At 44.6% G+C, this 17,600-nt stretch overlaps 2 protein-coding genes across 2 annotated transcripts; both read right to left on the bottom strand.

Moving 5' to 3' along the window:
* Positions 1–6,315: 6,315 nt before the first annotated feature.
* On the bottom strand, positions 6,316–13,333 carry LOC113023427 (insertion element IS630 uncharacterized 39 kDa protein-like). Its single transcript, XM_026169423.1, has 2 exons — positions 13,052–13,333; positions 6,316–6,960 (listed from the first exon to the last, which is right to left on the bottom strand). Exons 1-2 carry the CDS (start codon positions 13,331–13,333, stop codon positions 6,316–6,318), a joined length of 927 nt encoding a protein of 308 aa, XP_026025208.1.
* Positions 13,334–15,298: 1,965 nt separating this feature from the next.
* On the bottom strand, positions 15,299–17,239 carry LOC113023289 (uncharacterized). The gene is made up of 3 exons (XM_026169313.1): positions 16,508–17,239; positions 16,127–16,409; positions 15,299–15,994 (listed from the first exon to the last, which is right to left on the bottom strand). The coding sequence occupies exons 1-3, from the start codon at positions 16,768–16,770 to the stop codon at positions 15,341–15,343; spliced, it is 1,200 nt and encodes a 399-aa protein (XP_026025098.1). The 5' UTR covers positions 16,771–17,239; the 3' UTR covers positions 15,299–15,340.
* Between the last annotated feature and the right edge of the window lie 361 nt (positions 17,240–17,600).

Genomic DNA, 17,600 nt, shown 5'->3' with positions numbered 1-17,600 from the left:
ACCCTGTACAGCGCATCATCATATTTCATTTGGCCAATGGTATGTGGCCATTAAACACAGCAAGTAACAAATGTTTTGGAGAATAGTCAAAATATATATAAATATTAAAAAAAAAAATCCCAAGCGCCCTCCGGGTGGTCTTTATCCTTTGAGCTCGGGTCCTCTACCAAAGGCCTGAGAGCTTTAGGGTTCTGTGTAGTATCTTTGTTGTTCCATGAACTGCGCTCTTCTGAACAGCTTCTGCTGGAGCCACTCACCCAGTTTGAGGGTCACTGCCCCAAGTGCTACAATTCACACAGAAACCATCGTTGCCTTAACCCATTTTCTCTAGCTCCTCTCTCAACCCTTGGTTTTCTCAAGCTTCTCTTGTTTCTTCTTCCTCATGTGGTTGTACAGCTCCATCTATCACTGTAGCCTTATATGTACAGAGGTTAGCAGTTGGATATTGTGCAAAAGAAATGGTATTTATGTACAGTATGGAGTGCATAATGTCGAAGTTCCAGTAAGTGAAGGTGAGATGTCTATGAAGTGTTCAGCAGTCTGATGGCCTGATGAAAAAAGCTGCCTCTCAGTCTGCTGGTTCGGGACCAGATACTGCAGTACCTCCTGCCTGATGGAAGTAGTTTGAACAGTTTATAGTAGTATAGTAATTTGAACAGTTTATGTCTGGGGTGACTGGAGTCTTTGATGATCCTTATTTTATAATTTTATTGATTCTAATCTTGACCATAAGCATGCAGCCCTATCTGGAACTCATGTACATGCTGCTTGTTTGTTGACTTCATGGAGTGTAAAAGGTTGAGGATATGTAGATACAGGGTGCCAGTAGGATTTCTGCTGGCCTCCCTTCTGTGTCCAGAAAGCAAAACATGAAGTCCACAGAGTAAAGTGAAACTAAATCCATGGGACAGGTTTAGAGGAACTGAATGAAACACTTAGGGAAGACAGCACTATTTATATACAAGAGTAAAGTGGAGGGTAAAGAGCAACAGCTGAGGATGTTCAAGGCAATGAGACACAAGTGAGGGGAAGTAATACTAAAAGCAAGACATAGGATACAAATTACTACCAAAATAAAACAGGAAGTAAGAACTACCATGGGAAATGTAGACACATAAATAAACTGACCATAAGGAAATTGATACAGAAGAATGAGACAGCAAACACTGATGGAATTCAACTCTATAACTATGTTAAATTATACAAAGTGCTTAAAAAATACTCAAGAATAAATATAGATCAAAATTCAATCAATAACAGAATCAAGAACAACTAAGATAAAATAGAAAATAGAGTAAGAATAAATACATACAAACACAAAAAAACCTAGGATCATGACAATATTTAAATTTTTCTTCTTTTGTTTTATTCCTGTCATGCTGTTACAGGTCAGTTTTAGGACAAAGCCTAATGTAGCCTGCCTTTTTTGAAGCAGGCGAATGATTTGCACAGTGAGTTGTGATGGGCCCTCTCTATTTACTCTTGTGAATTCCTCTCTTTATGGTAGGATAATAATATGCCTACTTCATGGAAAGTGTTCTGTACTTTACTGCCAGGTCTGAAGATGTTTTTCCTTTCCATAAGGATCCCGCAATCATCCACCAATTTTGTCTTCTCATTATTGCCGTGCAGGCCTTTTTACATTTCAGCATTTTCTTTGTGTGTGTGTGTGTGTGTGTGTGTGTGTGTGTGTGTGTGTGTGTGTGTGTGTGTGTGTGTGTGTGTGTGTGTGTGTGTGTGTGTTGCATAAAGTACCTAACTTTTGGTACCTAACTTTTGATTTGGCCACAACTAATGTTGTTGCTCTCTCTCTATTGAATATGTTTTCTTTTGGCAGTCTACTGACGCGCTTTCTTCTCTGCATGTTGTGGATTCTTACAGGGGACTTTTGAATGCAATTTTGCATTGGAAGCAACTTCAGACCTTTGACTTGCTTCATCCACTGGAAAAAGATAAATTAGTTAAGAATTATTAGTGCTTTAAAAAGCCCTGCAAAGGCTGCATAAAAACAATGACAACAATTCAATTTAATTTGCAATTCAATTTTATTTATACAGCGCCAAATCACAACAACAGCCTCTTCAAGGCACTTTATATTGTAAGGTAGACCCTACAATACATGCAGAGGAAAAACCCAACAATCATATGACCCCCTATGAGCAAGCACTTTGGCGACAGTGGGAAGGGAAAACTCCCTTTAAACAGGAAGAAACCTCTGGCAGAACCAGGCTAAGGGAGGGGCGGCCATCTGCCATGATCGGTTGGGGTAAGAGAAGGAAGACGGGACAAAAGACAGCCATGGGACAACACAAACAAGTTCAAGTTTCATGATTCAAGAAAATGGTCAATTCGGTGGGCATTAAGTCAGAACAATTCACAACACAGGAAGCTGTAATTAAGCTCTAATTAATAAACAGAAATCCTTCCAAACCTGGTCAACTGGTATGGTTCTGTAAGTCTGATTAGGTGAGGGGAATTCTATCAGAAAGCAGCTTGTAATGCACCTCCAACTGTCTCACAGAAAATCCTGACTGGCAGCTGAGATTATATTTTCTGCATCTGCAAGTCTTCTAGGGTCTGCAATGAATAATATGGAGTGTGGAGAGATTATGACCATGCAGTGTTTAAAGCTTTGAAGTACTGACATTACTTTGAGTTTGATTCCGCAAAGAAAACTCTGTTTTCATGGATTCCTGGATGTTAAACTTAATTGTTACACCTCGTAAAGCAACTACGCTGATCATTTCATTAAAGATGAAAGAACTTAGACAGTTTTTACCTCTCAGTGACCTCTCAGTTACCTCTCAGTGACGAACAAACGCAGTGTTCGTTTGACTTTGGGACCGGAGAGAGTTTTGGACCCAGAGTACTCCACGAGGCTCCTGACTACGGTAGCCGTAATGCTCCGACAATCCATCAAGCCGTGCGGCTTCGTAGCTTACCAAAGTTGTACTACAACATTTGAGCGCGGTGTACCACATAAAATCCATTCGAGGTCTGTAAGCACAACCAGAATTCATACATAAGGTGCACCGGATTATAAGGTGCACTGTCGATTTTTGAGAAAATTAAAGGATTTTAAGTGTGCCTTATAGTGCGGAAAATACGGTATATTGTTGTGCCACTTAGGTTCTTTAATCAGGGGTAGGCAGGATGTAGTGCAGTTTTTTTAACCATTCAGTAGGTTATATCACCACCTCAATGACATGATTGATCTCCATCCTTTGTAGTTCCTCTTCTACTTTCAGCAGCATGGAATAAGGCACCAGGTGGGCAGTGCCGTGCTCCCCGTAAGGCTGCTAATATACACTTGTCTTGATATACACCTCACACGCCTCATCAGATTCATCTTAACTGACAGGAAATGGCTGAATAGGTTGTTGACTTTGTGTTCATGGACTACAAAGTCTTTAAAAGGATAGTCTTTGCCCCTGTATCATATTGTGACAATAAAAGAGCTGAGACACAACAGCTCCCCTCCTGATGGAGGTCAGATGGTTTTAATTGTCCTTCTCAAAGAGACATGACTCCATTCTCCTGTTGGCAACTTTATTACCCTCTTTTGAGTTTTGGAGTTTAATGAAGCATAGCATCCCATAGCTAACACGTTCTCTCATCTCACACTGCTCATATTCGTTTCTACTCCTCACATTTTCACTCATGCTCACTCGTGACATCACAAGCCAGTCTGAACTTGAACCTTTTGGGGATAGTATAACTAGAATAACTCACAGAAAATGTCCAAAACAAAAATACAATTAGAATACTCCTTTCCGAAACCTCAAATCTTTTCCACGGATTAATGAAATGCAAATAATTTCAAACATTTCAATTCAATTCAATTCAATTCAATTTTATTTATATAGCGCCAAATCACAACATAAGTCGCCTCAAGGCGCTTCATAGATACAGAGAAAAACCCAACAATCATATGACCCCCTATGAGCAAGCACTTTGGCAACAGTGGGAAGGAAATTTCTAGATCACAACACCATCAGCCCCTGTGTTGATCTTAAATTCTACTGGGATGGAATCTACATTTAGTTGCACAGTCCATGCTTCATTTCTCTCATTCACATCAAACACCAAACCCACAAATTATGAGGTCTGCCCACCCTTCTCAGTCTCAGTGGCCTCATTCACTGACCTGCTTTTACGACACACTGTGGCTCAGGGTCCCATTTTGAGACAATTGTCATATGAAGCTTTCACTTCAGGGCACTTCAGGGCGATCAAAACCGGTTCTGAAGCAGGTGAAAACCTGGCCAGCAGGAGCCATCTCTGCTCTTCAGGACTGCTTCGAGAGCACTGAGTGGAACATGTTTAGGGAGGCTGCAACTTACGGCGACTTCACTGACTTGGAGGAGTACACGTCATCAGTGTCCAGCTACATCAACAAGTGCACCGATGACGTCACTGTCTCCAAGACCATCATCTCACGACCCAACCAGAAACCGTGGATTACTGCCCCCCTCACTGGATCCACTTCAATTTGCATACCGCCATAACCGCTCAACGGACGACGCCATCTCCACTGCACTCCATCTTGCCCTGACACACTTGGACAAGAAGGACTCACACGTCCGAATGCTGTACATAGATTTCAGCTCAGCATTCAACACGATCATCCCCCAACAACTGATCGGAAAGCTGAGCCTGTTAGGCCTGAACACCTCCCTCTGCAACTGGATCCTGGACTTTCTGACCGGAAGGCCTCAGTCAGTATGGATCGGGAACTGCACCTCCAGCACCACCACACTGAGCACTGGGGCCCCACAAAGCTGTGTGCTCAGTCCTCTGCTGTTCACACTGCTGACTCATGACTGTGTAGCAACACCCAGTTCAAATCACATCATTAAGTTTGCTGATGACACGACCGTGGTGGGTCTCATTAGCAAGAACGACGAGTCAGCGTACAGAGAGGAAGTGCAGAAACTAACGGACTGGTGTAAAGACAACAACCTGTCTCTGAATGTTGACAAGACAAAAGAGATGGTTGTTGACTTTAGGAGGACACGAGGCGACCACTCACCGCTGAGCATCAACGGCTCCTCTGTGGAGATCGTCGACAGCACCAAATTCCTGGGCGTCCACCTGGAGAAGGACCTCGGCTGGTCCCTCAACACCAGCTCCCTGCACAAGAAAGCCCAACAACGTCTCTTCTTTCTGAGAAGACTGAGAAAGGCCCGGCTTCCACCACCGATCCTGACCACCTTCTATAGAGGAACTATCGAGAGCATCCTGAGCGGCTGCATCACTTTCTGGTTTGGGAACTGTGCCATATCGGACCACAAGACCCTACAGCGGATAGTGGGAACAGCAGAGAAGATCATCGGGGTCTCTCTCCCCTCTATTGAGGACATCTACACCACACGCTGCATTCGCAAAGCCACCAGCACTGTGGCTGATCGGACACACCCCTCTCACACACTCTTCACACTCCTGCCATCTGGAAAAAGGTACCGAAGCATTCGGGCACACACATCCAGACTGTGCAACAGCTTTTTTCCACAAGCCATCCGTCTCCTCAGCAAAAAGGGACTGACTGATAAACACACACACACACACACACACACACACACACATTATCACTCAGGTTAACTCAACTACCTCAAAACATTGAGACTGGACTGACTAATCAACACAAGCGCAAACACACTGACCTACACCACCAAACCATCGTACACACCAACCTGTAAATGCTCTTTTGCACAATATTATTACTGGACTTTTTGCACTAACTTCTGTACTTCCTAATTTTTGCTGCTACACTAAGGAATGTTTACTGTTCCTCCACTACCTCAACTCATCATCACAAAACCTTATTACAGTTTTTGCCCACTGCTTGAACACATTTTGCAAAACTCCGCTCTTTGTGCCAAAACTGTACACACAAGTACACATGACACAACACTGGGAAATATACCATTCACATCTGTGCCAAATTGAAACTCTACTCCCAAAACCTAAACTCTGCTGTCAAAACCTGACATTCCTTTGTCAAAATGTAACTCTGTTGACAAAATGACACATACTTGCATCATATGCAAACACTGACAGATCAGGGGGAACACACTAGTCTTCTTTATATAAAACACTGCAGTCCTTGATTTCCATTGTTTATTCAGAAGGCACATTTACAGGAGACACATTTTCAAACAACCAAAAACGCAAATAGACCTACTCAATATTGTACATTGCAGTACCATGAATTCAGATAAAGCAAAAAAAAACAACAACAACACAATAATACTGCAATAGAAAAAACACTATACTGTAAACACAAAAAACCATGACAATTGTGAATAAGTGGGCTCATGGATCCCGCCGTCTGTTGGGGTCTGGCCACAGGACCTCATCAACATCGCAAGCAATGTCCTCTCCCGCTAGGCACCGGGGAAAATATCCTCTTGCATGTCGAAACCATCCATGGATTGCTGTCACCTGAATGTCGCCGCAGGCCTGTTCCATTGCCTGCAGAAGAGGCATGCGGGCATGTGGTTGGCGGTCATATACTCGCCATCTCCAAGCCGAAAAAAATTCCTCTATAGGGTTCAAAAATGGTGAGTAAGGGGGCAAGTATACCACTTCAAATTGATTGTGGTTGGAGAACCAGGCCTGGACCAGAGCAGCCCGATGGAAACTGACATTATCCCATATCACCACAAACCTGGGCTGATCTGGTCTGTTCTGTAAAACTATATCATGGAGAGCATCTAGAAATGTGAGTATGTGTTGGCTATTGTATGGACCTAGTATTGCATGATGGTGCAGAAGCCCTCGAAGGCATATGGCGGCACATAATGTGATGTTTCCCCCGCGCTGCCCTGGGACGTGCACAATTGCCCTTTGGCCAATTACATTACGACCCCGTCGTCTTGTTTTGCTCAGGTCGAATCCAGCTTCATCAATGAAAATGTATTCATGAGGCTGTGCAGCTCCATCCATGGCCAAGATTCTCTGAAAAAAAGGGGAACATATCACTGTTGTTACGACCCGTCTAGGGCCAGGCCATAACATGAGCGAGGCACTCGCTTCCCTCCCCAAGACCCAAGCAGTCACACGCAACAAATCCGTTAGATGTGAAGTGATTTATTTACAAGGTGAATAAAGAGAACCAAAACGGGAGTGTCAACACTTCAGGGTGAGCCAAGGCCAAAACAATAAACAAAACAAACCTACACAAATCCCGCACCCCTGACCTCACCAAAATAAAGTCAAAAATAAAGACAGAGTCTGACCTCCTTAACTAACTCAAAACAGGAGAAAACGGGTGATCAAAAGAAATGGCAGCTCACCCCTACCCACTCCACTTCCACAACTTTCAAGCGTATACTGCAGCCAGCGGCTACCACAGGACTACTGCTGGGTGATGAGGAGAAACGCGAGGGCCTCTCCCGCTGTAGCACTCCAGCCTCCTTTTAATGGGCGGGTCCTCCAGCTGGATCCAATCACGCCGGGGCAGTATATCCACGCACCAATCGGAACAGGGACCTGGCACAGCTAAATTAACATAGACAAAAACACAGCACCTGCACAAACAAACACACGGACATACAAGTTCGTAACACCCCCTTCCATAAGAATTAAACAATCCTTCTAGTGTTTAATCCTAGACTACAAAATTGCTCTCGACAGGGCGTCCGCGATGACATTTTCCGTCCCTTTCTTATGCTTGATCTGCAGGTTGAAGTCTTGCAAAAGAAGGGACCAACGCATAAGTCTCTGATTTGAGTTTTGCATCTGGGAGAGAAAAACCAATGGGTTATGGTCAGTGAACACTTGAACAGGGATAGAGCTGGATCCGATATACACCTCGAAATGCTGTAGGGCTAACAACAAGGCAAGGGCTTCCTTTTCAATGGTACTGTAGTTCATCTGATGTTTGTTGAATTTTTCTGAAAAGTAACAAATTGGGCGATCCACGCCGCAATGGTCTTCCTGCATAAGGACAGCTCCTGCACCAACCGCACTAGCGTCAACCTCGAGCTTGAAAGGGGACATGAAATTCGGGGCCGTAAGAACAGGGGAACTGCACAGTAATGCTTTCGCAGACTCGAAAGCAGTCTGACAAACAGGCGTCCACACAAAAGGCTTCATTGGACTGATCAAATCGGTGAGAGGAACGACGACAGTGGCAAAGTTCTTACAAAACCCTCTATAATAACCACACATTCCTAGAAATCGGCGCAGCGCCCTTCTCGTTTGTGGGACTGGAAACTCAACAATCGCCTGTATTTTCGCGGTCACCGGCAGTATCTGTCCCTGACCCACCTGTTTTCCCAGATATGTGATGGTGGCTCTGCCAAATTCACATTTGGCTAGGTTCAACGTAAGCGAGGCCTCCTGAAAACGGCTGAAAACAAGAGAGAGTGTTTGTAAGTGGTCAGACCAGGTGGATGAGTAAATGACAACATCGTCCAGGTAGGCATCGCAGTTATTCACGCCCGCCAGTACTTTGGCCATAAGGCGCTGGAAAGTAGCGGGTGCATTACGCAACCCAAACGGCATAACCGTATACTGGAGAAAATGGTCCGGTGTAACAAAAGCAGATATTTCAGAGGCTCGGGGAGTTTCCTGTAATCATTACAAAACCGAGGAGTGTTGTCAGGTTTTGGTACTAGCACACGCGGCGAACTCCATGCGCTGGCGCTCGGAAAGGCTAAACCGTGTTCTAAGAGATAGTCAACTTCCTTCTGCATTATCGCCCTTTTCACTGGGTTCACTCGGTAAGCATGTTGCTTAATCGGTTTATGTCCTTCCACATCGATATCGTGGCACAGGACCGCAGTTTGACGAGGGTGATCAGAAAAAAGTAATAAGTTCTTTTCTATCAGATCAGTGATGTCAGCTCGAGCGGGTTCAGACAGGTGGACTAAATATGTGTCTAAATCATTTAAGATCTCCGAATTTTTTAACCGGCCGCTACCCAGCGCTTCACTTTTCTGGAGTAGCCCGTCATCAGAGGGTTCATAGGGAGAAACAGTACTAGCGGCGCACACTGGAGACGGCGCACCCGAAGGACTCCTCGAGTGAAACGATTTTAACAGATTAATATGACAAACCCTAGACTTTCTCCGGCGGTCTGGGGTCTGGATCACATAGTTGTTGTCACTGAGTTTTTGTTCCACCACATATGGGCCAGCGAACTGAGCTGATAAGCTGGACCCTACCACAGGCAACAACACCAACACTTTCTCTCCCGGCTGAAAACTTCTGCAAACAGCTTTTTTATCATAGCGAGTTTTCATTTTAGCTTGTGTATGTGACAGATTCTCTCGAGCTAACTGACATGCAAGGTGAAGCTTTTCCCGAAGTCCGCTAACATAATCCAGAACATTATGCTGAGTTTCAGAAGTTTCTGACAACCACCTCTCCTTCAGAAGGCGGAGGGGACCGCGGACCACGTGTCCAAACACCAGATCCATCGGACTGAATCCCAAGGATTCCTGAGTGACTTCTCTGACTGCAAACAACAATAACGGCAGACCCTCATCCCATTCTCTATCCGACCCCGCGCAGAACTTGCGCAGCATAGCTTTGAGGGTTTGATGGAATCTTTCCAGAGCACCTTGACTTTCCGGGTGGTATGGACTGGATTTTACATGATTTATGTGCAACTCCTCCACAACCTGTGCAAACATTTTTGAGGTGAAATTCGTTCCTTGGTCTGTTTGAACAACCTTTGGAAGTCCGAAAGTAGAAAAAAATTTAAGTAGTGCTTTTAGCACCGGTTTTGCTTTCAGCGTGCGTAGTGGAATTGCCTCTGGGTACCTTGTTGCTGAACACATTATTGTAAGTATGTATTGGTGTCCGGATTTGGTTTTTGGCAGGGGACCCACACAATCCAATATTACTTTTTCAAACGGCTCACCTATTACTGGAATAGGATGTAACGGAGCAGGTGGAATGGGTCTGTTAGGTTTCCCCGCCATCTGACATGTGGTACAGGTACGGCAATATGCCACTACATCAGCTTTCAACCCTGGCCAAAAGAAGTTGCGCAACACCCGATGATATGTTTTGTTCACCCCAAGATGTCCAGCCATGCTGGCATCATGCGCTAAGCTAAGCACCTGCCCTCGATGTGGCTTCGGCACCACCACCTGCGTAGCACCAGGCAAACCACACCGGTCAGAGGACCACCTCCTCATAAGAACTCCATCTTGCAAAAAATAAGAAGTGGGTGATTCACTTCCTGCATTCTTAGCTGCAGATAGAAAACAGGGAGCCAGTGATGAGTCATTCTGCTGAGCGGTTATCAATGCATCCCTATTCAATTTCTCATCCAGCTCTGGCATCAGTTTCATCACATCGCTTTTTGTTCTGTCACTCTCACGGCTGGGAGATATTCTCTCGTCTGGCATCGCCATAAACGTGTCAGCAACATCCATAACGTCATCAAATTTGCGTGACTGCGCACGAGTGATTGCACAAACAGGAAACACATTTAACAAAGGGGCGGCAACCTCGGTGACAGAAGAAATAGGCGTTTCCACCACTTCAGGCGGTGGGAAAACTGTCCCACCAGCCAAGTCATTTCCTAAAATAAACGAAACCCCTTTAATCGGCAACTGGGAACTCACCGCAACTTTGACATGCCCCGTTTTCACGGGCGAATGTAAATGGACTTTGTGTAACGGCGCCCGAAGAACGCTCATCTTAATTCCCCAAACCAACACATCCGAATCACAAGCAGTTTTACCTGACAATGGTAGTACACTATCCAACATAAACGACTGATGCGCACCTGTGTCCCGAAGAATAGTAACAGGCACTTTGTCCCTCTCTTCTCCCGTCACAGAAACAAAGCCTTTCGTGATGAACGGTTTAAAACGTGGCTCTATTTCTGCATCCACATGGTGCAAATCACGGGTGAGAGTGGAATGCGATTTAGGCAAAGGGACAACTTTGATGAGACCTACGCCCGCTGGATTTCTAGAGCCTTTGCGCTGCTCTTTCCTCCGGAGCGCAGGACAGACAGCGATCAGATGTCCGGGTTCGCGACAATAAAAACAGTCGCGATTAACACCATCCTCCTGTCTATCTTTCAGTCCTATCTTTGGTGACTTTATCTTCCTTTCCTGTCCCACCCTAATATTCTGTGAGACAGCGGCTGAAAATATAGTTTTGTGGGTGAGAGTAAACTCATCAGCCATCACTGCTGCTTTAGCAAGTGAGGGCACCTTTTGCTCATTCAGATAAATAACTACTTGGTCCGGCAAACATTTTTTGAATTCCTCTAACAAAAGAAGCTCTTTCAGCCCCTCAAAATCCTTTACTTTACTGGCCTGCAACCATCGTTCAAACAGGCGACTTTTCTCACGGGCAAACTCCACAAATGTCTGATTGGCGGTTTTTTCACACTTCCTAAATTTTTGACGGTAGGCTTCTGGGACGAGCTCATATGCCTGCAACACAGTCTTCTTCATGACGTCATAATCCAGGCTATCTTCAATTGATAAACTGGTACACACCTCCTGGGCTTTGCCAACCAATTTGCATTGTAACAGCAGCGGCCAAAATTCCTTCGGCCAACTTAACGCGGCCGCTATACGCTCAAAAGCGTTAAAATAGGAATCCACTTCGGCCTCACGAAACGGGGGAACCAGTTTAACGTGTTTGGTGATGTCAAAACCTGTCGGGACCGCGGTGGACGTACTAGGATGACTAGAGGCAGATGTGGAGGGCTTTCGCTCCAGCTCCAAAGCTCTGACACGGAGGTGCATTGCTTGTACCTCAAGCTCTTTAGCACGGGCTTCCACCTCCCTAATACGGAGGGTCAAACGGAGATCTTCCGTAGACCGCCCCGCCAGGGGTTCCCCGGCCGTACCAGACTCAGCTGCTTCAGGCTTCGCCCCAGCAGCATCAGAGTCCGCCTCGGCTGTGTCAGAGCCCGCCTCAGCCGCATCAGAGTCCGCCTCGGCTGGTAGCACGTTAACAGGCCCTTTGGCATCCGACCCCGGCTCAGCCTCCGGAGCCACCTTCACACCCCCGCCATCAGGCTGCTCTACAGCTGCCTGCGGGGCAGGAAGAACGCCTCGCTCCACCAACTCTGCACACAAAGCGTCCCTAACCACCGCTTTGCGGGCACCATAGGACACTTGAACATCATAACAACTAGCAATGATAAGCAAATCCGCTTTCCTGCACTTCACAATTCTATCCCACGAAGGCGAAGTAACAAAATCATCCAAAGAAAACTCCATAATTCCACACACCTACCACCCCCACACCCAAGAAAACCGCCAACAGACCAAACACACGCAAAAACCCACAGAAAAAGGCAGAGGACGAGCCCCCAATTCATGTTACGACCCGTCTAGGGCCAGGCCATAACATGAGCGAGGCACTCGCTTCCCTCCCCAAGACCCAAGCAGTCACACGCAACAAATCCGTTAGATGTGAAGTGATTTATTTACAAGGTGAATAAAGAGAACCAAAACGGGAGTGTCAACACTTCAGGGTGAGCCAAGGCCAAAACAATAAACAAAACAAACCTACACAAATCCCGCACCCCTGACCTCACCAAAATAAAGTCAAAAAATAAAGACAGAGTCTGACCTCCTTAACTAACTCAAAACAGGAGAAAACGGGTGATCAAAAGAAATGGCAGCTCACCCCTACCCACTCCACTTCCACAACTTTCAAGCGTATACTGCAGCCAGCGGCTACCACAGGACTACTGCTGGGTGATGAGGAGAAACGCGAGGGCCTCTCCCGCTGTAGCACTCCAGCCTCCTTTTAATGGGCGGGTCCTCCAGCTGGATCCAATCACGCCGGGGCAGTATATCCACGCACCAATCGGAACAGGGACCTGGCACAGCTAAATTAACATAGACAAAAACACAGCACCTGCACAAACAAACACACGGACATACAAGTTCGTAACACTGTACTACAGTGCTACACATACAGCACCCTCACCCCATCACACAGGTACCTGTGTAGCTCTCAGAATAGATCCATGTGGTACTGATATGGTACATATTCAGCTGCTACTGGACTTCACCAATACTCTATTGTAAATGTAAGGGACAGTTACACGTACCCGTACATATTCAGCTCGAAGTCCTTTGACCCTGTCACTGTTCCTCTCGAATGGGACTCTGTAGAGCTGCTTCATGGTGATGCTGTGTTTACCCAAGATGCGTCTGATGGTGGTGATGCTCACATGGTCTATGTTGCTGAACACTCGCCTGCCTGCAAGTATTTTCCGTCGTAGCTGGTGGAGACGGATGGCATTGTCTGCCCTCACTAGGTCCACAACGGCAAGTTCCTGCTGTTGTGTGAACAGGCGTTGCCGTCCTCCCCCAGAAGGTCTTCGAGTCATTCTGGAGAAATACAACCACATATTGTCATCGGTTTGCTTATTTTTCTTACAGTACTTTACTGTATGTACTGTGTCATCCACTGTACAACACTGTACTTCAATATAAGGAATCAGCCACTTTGGCTGCAAAAGGAGCATTAGCACCCCGTACACTTGATATGGTAATGTGATATACTGTAGAACAGTGCTATAAAACTATCTGAGTAGAGCAGAAGGTATGGAGGTGAAGACATACCTGTTTTCTAGTCGGAATGTTCGTATTACAGATGCCACTGTGAAGCGGCTTAGATGTGGGTGGACTCTCTGCCCAGCTTCCCTCATAGTCAGGCCATGGTTGATGACATGGTCCACCAAAGTTGCTCTTATTTCATCAGAAATATGGGTCCGTGCATGGCCTCTTCGGCCTCCTCCTCCTCTTCCTCCTCCTCCTCTACCTCTTCCTCTTCCTCTTGCTCTCCCTCCATCCATGCTTGCAAAGTTCTTGAAATGGCTACGCTGAGGGCTTTTTGTAGTTGGCTAATTGGTGTTCGGTTTTGCAAGTAAGTGCCTTCAGGTGTGTATTTGAGTGGTTGCAATTACCCGATGTGTTTTGTATTTTGGATACATGTGTTTTCCGAATGGCACCCTGAAATTTCATTTTGTGAGCGAAGTGTCTTATGTATGACATAGAGTGTAGCATGCAGGACCATGTGTGTTGCATAAAGGAGTAGGTGTGTTGCATAATTGGAACTGGGGTGCAAAGCAGCGCTTTTGTTTAAGGTAGGGGTACATGTGTTTGAGGTATGGTAACAAAAGCTTCAACTTGTGTTACTTTAGTCTAGGCATGGGTTCATGGTGTTCAAGCAACGGGCAAAAACTGTATTATGTTACGTTGTGTTTTTGTATCATTCTGTCATTTTGCTGCTCTTGTTTGCACATTTGCACGTGCACTTTGTTGTCTGCTGTCTGATAACAAAAAAAAAAAGTCTTCCTTAGATAGTTAGATAGTTAGTTTTTTTTTGTTTGTTTTTTTGTTAATTTATGTTGTAATTTATGTTAGGTCAGTCTGTCTTGTCTCTGCTAGCCAGCTAACTAGGCCTCTTAGTTAGCTAGTTTAGTGTTTTCTGTTAATTTATGTTGTAAATTTATGTTGCATGCAGCACCTTGGTTCCTGGAGGAACGTTGTTTCGCCTCACTGTGTACTGTTAAACTGTATATGGTTGAAGTGACAATAAAGCCAACTTGACTTGACTTGACTTGACTTGGCTTTTCATCTCTGGTTTGCTTTGTCTTGCCACATTTGTTTTCACTTGGTTGTCATGGCTTCCAGTTTGTGTTTTTCCATTTACAGTTTTTTACAGTCGCTAACAAGCGCCTACCCATACTTCAGATACTTTTTCTAAACTCTTAACACAGACCCACACCTACAAAACACAATTGGCCAAATGGATAATATCCTTCCCAAAAATACACTTTGTTAAATATATACTAACTCCTCATTTCAAAATTAGAACACATCTTTCTCTGCACACACTAACTGTACAAAAACACTATAAATCTGACTCAAAATGAAATTAGTCTGTCAGAGAATAACACTTGTTTTCACTTCACAAGGTACATGCAGTCAATCAAAGTACACCAGGTTTCAAAATACTGGCTATTATTGACATTACAAAAACTGCATAGACTTTTATGTTTCAGTTTCACAGGTATTTGCATGCGAAACATGCAATCCACCATATTGACACCAGAAATGTCTTGGTTGGTAACTGTATGTCCACATGTACAGTAATGCTCACATTCAAAAGCATTCCAGTAAAAAGCAAACAAGTTTTTGTTTCTTTACTGTTTACTACAGGAGGTACAGTAGAAACACGGTATGATAGGACAGAGAAAGTTTTACAGTATTGCTTACAGTGAACAAAATATCCATGAAACACACAAGAGCATTCTGAACAAAAAAACAACAGCAAAAAGCCAAGATAAAAAGGGGGGGAGGGGGGCTAAAAAAAGGCAAAAAAGTTGCATCTAATCTCTGCGATCTTCAGGGTTAGGCCACATGTTTTCATCAACATCACATCTGATGTCAGCCAAGTCGATGCACCTGGGATAAAACCGCTTGGTATGTCGGATCCACCCTTGGCAATCGTCAACTGTGATGTCCCTGGAGCCGGCATCCATGGCTTCAAGGAGGGACATCTGGTCATGTGGCTGATGGTCATAAACCTTCCACCGCCATGCAGAAAAGAACTCCTCTATGGGGTTGAGGAAAGGTGAATAGGGTGGAAGGAAGAGACTCACCAGTCTTGGGTGGACTTCAAACCATGTTGTTATTGCTTGCGAGTGATGGAAAGCCACATTGTCCCAGGTAATTACAAAGGTCCTCATGTTTTCACCCTCCTGACCCTGCTCTGGAACCAGGCGCTGGTGGAGATCATTGAGAAAGGCAAGCAAGCGCTCTGTATTATAGGGTCCAACCTGACATTTGTGAAGGAGTAATCCTGCATTTGCAATTGCTGCACACATGGTAATGTTTGCCCCTCTCTGTCCTGGCACATCAACTGTGGCCCTTTTTCCAATTACATTCCGTCCACGTCGACGCCTTTTGGCCAGATTGAATCCTGCCTCATCGATGTATATGAATTCATGAGGGGCCTGGTTGGCCTCCAATTCCATAACTCTCTGAAACAAAGTTTATGTAAGTCATGTTAGTACTGTATACCATACTGTACTGTAACCTAGTATTGTGTAGGTTACCTACTTGCAAAGTGCAAAGCTTATAGAACTGGACATTGGATTGAATATACACTGTACCTGGACATATTGTCGTCGTAGCTCCTTGACCCTCTCACTGTTCCTCTCAAAGGGAACAGTGTAGAGCTGCTTCATCCGCACTCTATGTTTGGACAATGTCCGCGAAATGGTTGTGAGGCTGATTCTATCGATATTGTCGAATATCTCATGGTCCGCCACAATTCTGGTTTGTATTTCACGCAGTTTTATTGCATTATTTGCAGTAACCATTTCCACAATGGCAAGCTCCTGATCATTACTGAGGAGCTTTCCTCTTCCCCCAGAGGGTGGAAGACGTTGCATTCTTTAGAAAGACAGACAATTCAACATATGCATTACTGTATGACCATATTGACATGTCAAGTGAGAATAGGAACAATCCATGTAAAATGCAATACTTACCTGTTGGTTTGTTGAAAGGTGCGTATAATGGAGGCAACCGTTGACCGCCTCAAATTGGGCTGCACTCTTTCACCAGCCTCTCTTAGTGAAAGACCATGGTTGATTACATGGTCAATGATAGTGGCACGAATTTCATCACTGACTACTGTTCTTGCAGCCCTTGGAATGCCACCACCACGCATTCTTACACCTATACCTTGCCCTCTCCTTGGGCCTGCTCTTCTCTCTGGGCCCCTTGCTCTTACTCCTCCTCGACCAGACATTACAGTGTTTGTCTTTTTTTTGTTTCCAAAAACATCACTCCTCAAGGTCTTGCCTTATGAACCCCACTGAGTCTAAGCCAGAATGGAAGAAGGTGTGGTTGGCCCAATTTACCCAACATAAATCAGCTGTGTGTCAATTATTCAATTGTTTGTTTGTTTACAGCTGAGATATATTTTTGATATTGATATTGTTTTTGTACTGATATCATTGCAGGGGCAGAGGTTTTTATACTGTATCTACGGTTTGGAATATTGTTTTTGCTATTGTGGGATGTTGTGTGTTAACATTCGTAGATACTACAAGAACAGTCCATAGTTTTGTTGGGAGGTATAACTTGTCTGTTAAGAAAATGTAAGCATTGTGGAAATGTGTTCACTGACTGCATATTGGGTGAACACGACATGAAATGTGTGAATGGTATGGCCACAACAGACCGATCCTGTGCTAATTGTGTTTAGAGTTTTGCAAATGTGACAACTGTTTGGACAAACGCTTGTTAGCGACTGTAAAAAACTGTAAATCTAGAACTTGCAAGTTCACCTTTACTGGGAACTCCTCTGATTGTCTAATGGTCTGTATTCTATGTGCCAAGTTGAGGTTCTTCATCAGCTGAATCTTTTCACCTTTATATACACTGTTACGAGTTCAAAATTGGGTCACATTGCTCTGATAGTTTGTACAGGATTGTAAACAGTAGTTTGTGGTGCACACATTGGATCTGATAATTAAAAAACCTAAGCATTACATTTTGAAGAGAAACTATTTTTTTTTTTTAAAAAGGTACAATGGGTTCAATTTATAGCTTAATAAAGCCACTATTGCAAGGAAT

The sequence above is a fragment of the Astatotilapia calliptera genome, chromosome 6, assembly GCF_900246225.1.
Source record: "Astatotilapia calliptera chromosome 6, fAstCal1.2, whole genome shotgun sequence".
NCBI classification, from domain to species: domain Eukaryota; kingdom Metazoa; phylum Chordata; class Actinopteri; order Cichliformes; family Cichlidae; genus Astatotilapia; species Astatotilapia calliptera.
The sequence above is the reverse complement of the archived record's forward strand: the minus strand, read 5'-3'. Positions and strand labels throughout refer to the sequence as shown.

Bases quoted from the DNA above. Each gene is read 5' to 3' on its own strand.
- LOC113023427 (XM_026169423.1), bottom strand. From the start codon at position 13,333: ATGACTCGAAGACCTTCTGGGGGAGGACGGCAACGCCTGTTCACACAA. The intron at 6,961-13,051 runs GTACGTGTAACT...CCTTTTTTTCAG, and splicing joins TTCGAGCTGAATATGTACGG to AGAATCTTGGCCATGGATGG.
- LOC113023289 (XM_026169313.1), bottom strand. From the start codon at position 16,770: ATGTCTGGTCGAGGAGGAGTAAGAGCAAGGGGCCCAGAGAGAAGAGCA. The intron at 16,410-16,507 runs GTAAGTATTGCA...GTCTTTCTAAAG, and splicing joins ACCTTTCAACAAACCAACAG to AATGCAACGTCTTCCACCCT. The intron at 15,995-16,126 runs GTACAGTGTATA...ACTTTGTTTCAG, and splicing joins TACGACGACAATATGTCCAG to AGAGTTATGGAATTGGAGGC.